Source organism: Carlito syrichta, unplaced genomic scaffold (assembly GCF_000164805.1).
Source record: "Carlito syrichta isolate Samal-C Ts95f unplaced genomic scaffold, Tarsius_syrichta-2.0.1 Scaffold311661, whole genome shotgun sequence".
NCBI classification, from domain to species: Eukaryota; Metazoa; Chordata; class Mammalia; order Primates; family Tarsiidae; genus Carlito; species Carlito syrichta.
The window spans coordinates 46,769-52,864 of record NW_007255757.1 but is presented as its reverse complement, the minus strand read 5'-3'; the positions used below and the strand labels follow the sequence as shown (position 1 = coordinate 52,864).

General features: G+C 41.7%; 1 protein-coding gene across 1 annotated transcript in view; it reads left to right on the top strand.

The window, feature by feature from the left end:
* The first annotated feature begins 5,904 nt into the window (after positions 1 to 5,904).
* LOC103271436 (HLA class I histocompatibility antigen, A-11 alpha chain-like) overlaps positions 5,905 to 6,096 on the top strand; it is a 3,299-nt gene continuing 3,107 nt past the window's right edge. The window contains exon 1 of the mRNA XM_021717984.1: positions 5,905 to 5,980. Within this exon, the coding sequence (XP_021573659.1) occupies positions 5,905 to 5,980 (76 nt within the window). The remainder of the gene's footprint in view (positions 5,981 to 6,096) is intronic.

The following is a 6,096-nucleotide window of genomic DNA, read 5'->3' as shown; positions in this document are numbered from 1 at the left end:
ACCGGAGCCCAGCAGGTCGAGGCTGTGGTAGCCGGGAACGTGCCACTGCATTCCAGTCTGGGCAGCAGAGTAAGACTCCAACTCAAAAAAATAATAATAAAAAAATAAAAAGTCAAATACTGTACTTCTACGAGGCTTGTCATGAAAGCAGAGGTCTCCAATCTTTAATGCACCACTGTTCCCTGATCCCCAGAGGCAACTTGCTTTACTTCTTTTATCTAGCTATCTTATTGTTACTTCTATGTCTCTAAATAGCATACTTACAGGGTTTCTTTGCTTTTCAGCTTTATGTACCATCCTCTCCATGTGGTTATTTTATAATTTTGGTTAGCTCAATGTTTAGTGTTTACATTACTATAACCATGTAAATGCTAGTCACAACTGAACATTTAATAGACTATGATATAAAAAAAACTAAAATTTTTTAAAAGGCAGGATTATAGGATTACACCTGTTATCCCAACACTTTGGGTGGAGGCAGGATAGCTTGAGCCCAGGAGATCAAGACCATCCTGGCCAACATGAAAAGATCCCATCTCTCTTTTTAAATTTAATTTAATTTAATTTAATAGATTATGTTTGCTCTTCCTTTCTTGCATCAACTTTTTATTTTCTCTGGAGTTAAAACGCCATGTTCCTTTATTTGTTTAGTATCTGTTATGCTCTTGATTAAATCTGCTTATTCTCCCCCAGGGTCTAAATCTCCGCAAATATTTCCAAGCATATTCAGGATTCAACCACATGGAGACACATGTCCCACAGCCCTCGGTCCTGCCACACATAACTGGATATCTGCACACCTGGGCTACGGCTGTCATCCGAGTCTCCTTCACCTCATCCCAGACAGTCCTTTGCCTCTCTCTTGTGCTGGCTCCCTTATTGCCTGAATCACATGGGTTCCGCGTTTGTTTCCCATGTCACCTAGCAGTATACTGAGGAAAACAGCATGGAAAGCAAAATGGTAAAACTCTAAACATCTGAAAATGTCTTTAGGCTACCTCCCACTTATACTGTTTGACTTGATATAAAATTTTGTGGTGAACATATTTTTCCTTGGAATTTGGAAACCACTGCCTCATTGTCTTCTAGTTTCCAAATACACTGCTTTTTGTTCCTTTTTAAAGTTTTCAGGATCTCTTCTTTTCCAGCCTCTTTCTGAAATTTCATTGTGATATGCCATGGTGTGACTCTATTTTTTTTCTTTTTTCTTTTTTTTTTTTTTGAGTCAGTCTCACTCTGTCACCCAGGCTGGAATGCAGTGGCACGCTCATGGCCACCCCAGTGTTGACCTGCTGGGCTCAGGCAATCCTTCACACCCAGCTAATTTTTTGATATGTTGTAGAGACAAGGTCTTACCAAGTTGCCCGGACTGATCTCAAACCTGCAGGCTCAGGCAGTCCCTTTACCTGGCCTCCCAAAGTGCTGGGATTACAGGCATGCACCACCACACCTAACCTGTGTAACTCTTTCTATCTACTGTAGCAAAAACTTAGTTAGGGCCATTCAAAATGCAACCTTCTTTCTACAATTCCTGAGCAGTATTCTTTACTTTTTTTCATAATTTCCTACCGCCCATTTTTTTTATGAAACTTGCAGGAATTTGTGATATCTTGTGATATTGCAGGAATTCCTTGATTGATAGTATAATATCTTTATGTTTTTTCTTTCCTTTCCTTTCCCTCCATGTTATTCCATTATGACTTTTGCCTTCCAATCTATCGATTGAATCATTCGTTTGTATGATTCTATGATCATATTATTAATGTCCTGAGTTCATTTTAATTCTTGTTTATAAGTTTATGTGTGTGTTCCTATTTCATAAATGACACATATTTTCTTATATCATTTATGTATTATTGATAATAGTGGCAGGGGATCTGCTGGGTCTCCTTGTAATCTTCTTTCATGGTATCATGAAATTTTCCCTCAGAGTTCAGTAGTAATTTTACATTTATCCTAGTCACTTCTGCTAAGTGTCCATCTCCTTCATGGCAGAGCAAGCTCAATACGACCAGGATCTTGTTTTAGCCCCTCTTGTATCTTCAGTGTCTAGTCAATCTCTTGGTTCACCAGAGGCCTTGACATATACGATGTCCATCGTATTACCTTGATGTCCTGAATGTCATCTAATGTCTTCCTTTCAATGTTTCCTTTATCTTTGGGTAAAGAAAAAAGTCACTGGGGACTAGATCAGGTGAATAGGGAGATTGTTACAATACAGTTATCTGCACAATGCTGCCAACATAAGCACACTTGGCAAGTTCCCGAACTTGTCAGACTTCAACAAATGACAACAGCTCTGTTCGTCATTCCAGAAAAAGAGTTCCAAACTGGCTTTGATGGGTGGACTAGGCACTGGTGTCAGTGCATAGCTTCCCAAGAGGAGTACATTGAAGGTGACCATAGTGATATTCAGCAATGAGGTGAGTAGCACTTTTTCTAGGAGGGCTTGCGAACCTAATTATTAGACCTGTATTTTCTATTCCAAATTGTGTTTTAATATTTATTAATCATTTTCCAAATAGGATGTAGGCATTTTAAAATACTGAATTTAAGAGAGAAAAAAAAGCAGCCTCTGATACCTAGGAACTAACCTGACACTTATAGTTGGGCCTCAGTGTTATGTGAAGCTGGCCATGTTATGCTCCTGTTGGACATAATCACCTCAAAAAATACCAACATCAAAAAAGTTCACTCTGAGATAATGTCAAAGTGAGGCAAAACCAGAACACTTCATAATTTTATCTAACCTCTCTTCCCACTAATATGAGCAACTGATGCTTCTCTACCAATTAGTTTTATTCTACTCTCATTCACCCTCCCTAGAGCTAAGATTGATTGAGACTTCCGAATACAGAATTGCCCTGCTACCTGACAAGTGCTTAATGTAGAATAAAGTTGCTTCCTTACACCTTCTCCAAACAAAACCCCTCACCAACCAAAAACCAAATCCCATAATAAGATCTTTCTAACACCCTCTTAATGAAACACCACATGATTCACAGTGCACATTCTTGCACTCAGCAACAGGCAATAAATCCAACTGCTTCACCCACAAATGTATTCCTGGTGGTCTTTGACTAAAGGGCATAGACACATTACTTTGCCTATACACATTTTTATGTGTCTTCGAGGTTGACTGGGGGAAAAGTGTTTGTATATGTGTGTTTGTGCTTACCAAAGATAAGTTTTTACATTTGTAAGTAGTTAAAACTACTATCTTTTTCTTAATGGTTTCATTTTTGGGTCATGCTTAAAGAATCCTTCTTCACTCAACAATTGTAAAATTTCATGTGTAGTTCCTTCTACGTTGTGATAATGAAGAAAAAGGAGTCTGAGGGTGAAGAAAACAAAATTGTTGGAATATGGGAAAAGAGGAAGCAGCAGATAAAGAATTTTAGGGTAGTAGAATTGGAAGTTTTAAATCTCTTGTGTTATTTTTTAAATATGTCAACAGGGCCTATGGAGTACTTGACATATGTAATACTGAATGCATCATTTTTCTTAGGATAAATTTGTCTTTTTTTTTTTTTTTTTTTTGAGTTAGAGTCTCACTCTATTGCTCAGGCTGGAGTGCAGTGGCACGCTCACGGCCACCACAGACTTGACCTGCTGGTCTCAGGCAATCCTTCCACCTCAGCCCTCCAAGTAGTTGGAACTGCAGGGACATGTCACCACACCTGGCTAATTTTTTGACTTATGGTAGAGACAAGGTTTCGTCAAATTGCCCAGACTGGTCTCAAACCAATGGGCTCAGGCAATCTTCTTGCCTCTGCTTCCCAAAGTGCTGGGATTACAGGCATGAGCCACCACCCCTGGCTTATTTATCATTTTATGTTCACCAGGTTAAAGCAAACCATAACATCAGAGTCCCAATGCAATATAGACAAGGATTAGCACTGGTGATGGCATTTTTGAACTCGTACAATCTTGAGGTGATAAATCATGTTTTGGTTAATGTCTGTGCACTCTAGTTATTAAAATACATATTAATTGCCAGGCACAGTGGCTCACACCTGTAATCCCAGCACTTTGGGAGGCAGAGAGAAAAGGATTGCCTGAGCCCAGGGGTTCAAGACCAGCCTGGGCAACTTTGCAAGATCTCGTCTCTACAATAAATCAAAATTAGCTGAGCGTGTTGGTGTGTGCCTATAGTTCCAGCTACTTGGAAGGCTAAGGCAGAAGGTTCACCTAAACCCAGCAGGTTGAGGCTGTGATAGCAGTGAGCATGCCACTGCACTCCAGCCTGGGCAACAGAGTGAGACTCCAACTATTAAACTTTCTGAAGCATGCTGTATCTTAAGAATATGTCTAAATCCATAGGCTTCCATATGAAGATAATTTTAATATATTTCAATCTGAGTCCTACAGTATATTTTGGGAGAAACTGAAAACTAAGAACATTCTAGATATGCACTGTCAAATATGATAGCTACTTGGCACACACAAAGTAGACTTTTAATTAAATAAGTAAAATGTAAAACTTAACTGCTTAATCACACCAGTCACATTTCAAGTGCTTGATAGCCACACATGGCTCATACTATTCTACTAGACAGCACAGATATAGAACAATTTTCTTAACATACAAAGTTCTATTGGACAGCACTGCTTATGATACTTTATTGGTCTAAAGTCAGGTGCACTAGAGCTATTGCTAATGAAGTAGCCAATATTAGTTCCCCTACAGATTGCATCAATTTCCCCATATGTGGGATATGAATATCTTTTTTTTTTTTTTAATCAGGATCTCACTTTGTCACCCAGGCTGGAGTGCAGTGGCATAACAGCTGACTGTAGCCTCAACTTCGTGGGCTCAGGCGATCCTTCCACTTCAGCCACCATAGTAGCTGGGACTACAGATGCACGCCACCATGGCCACAATGTGCATAGGTTTCATGCAAATAGTGTACCATTTACATAAAGAATTTAATCATCCTGGGATTTTGGTATCAGCAGGGGTCCTGGAACCAATCCACTGCGGATATTGAGGGAGGACTGTACATTATTTTGGAAACTAATTATTTTTCATAAAAATATATTATTTATGTTAACATTTAATAGTTTATTAAAGTTATTCTAAGTGAATTAATATTTTAAAAATTCTTTTAATTTCCAGAATGGTAAATATGGATATAATCTACAGAAACAAAATATCTTTGGGTTCTCACTAATTTCTGAATGTATAGAGATCCTGAAGAACCACTGACTTAGCCCCGGGCCAAAAATGAAGAAGACAGTATGACAAACAGCACTCAATGCAGGAGGAGAGAGTTCAGGGCAAAGTCCCAGGTCCCTGGGAGTGGCTCTCAGGGTCTCAGGTAAAGAGGGCTGGAGAGTCTGGGTGCAGTGGCTCACGCCTATAATCCTAGCACTTTGGGAGGCTGAGGTGAGAGGATTGCCTGACCCCACGGGTTCAAGACCAGCCTGACAACTTGATGAGACCTCATCTCTGCAATAAATCAAAAAATTAGCCGGGCGTGGTGGTTGCATGCCTGTAGTTCCAGTTACTTCGAAGGCTGAGGCGGAAGGAGCGCCTGAGCCCCGCAGGTCGAGGCTGCGGTGGCCGGGAGAGTGCCACTGCCCTCCAGGCTGGGTGACGACAGAGTGAGACTCCGATTCAAAAAAAAAAGAAAGAAGGGGTGAAGTTCAGCGTTGGGAATTCGCCACTCCCGGTAGTTTCATTTTACGCTCGCAGTGTCAAGTGCGTCCTCCTGGGCACTCACGATGCGGCCACAGTCCTCACTCCCATTGGGTGTCAGGTTTCTGGAGAAGCCAATCGGCGTCACTGCGCTTTCCGATTACAAAGTCCCTACAGACCCACAGGAACTCAGAAGTTCCCCAGACACCGAGGATGGGTTCATGGCCCTGGCCATCCCTCGGGGATTTTGGTTTAAACTGAAAATGAAACCTAAGCGAACCCCCAGGGCCCTTCTCCTGCTGCTCTCGGGGGCCCTGGCCCTGGCCGAGACCCGGGCCGGTGAGTACGGGTCGGGAGGGAAACGGCCTCCGCGGAGAGAAGCCAGGGGACAGCCCGGCGGGGGCGCAGAACCCGGAGAAGCCGCGTCTCCGCGGACCCCGGCCCCTCTCCCCGCC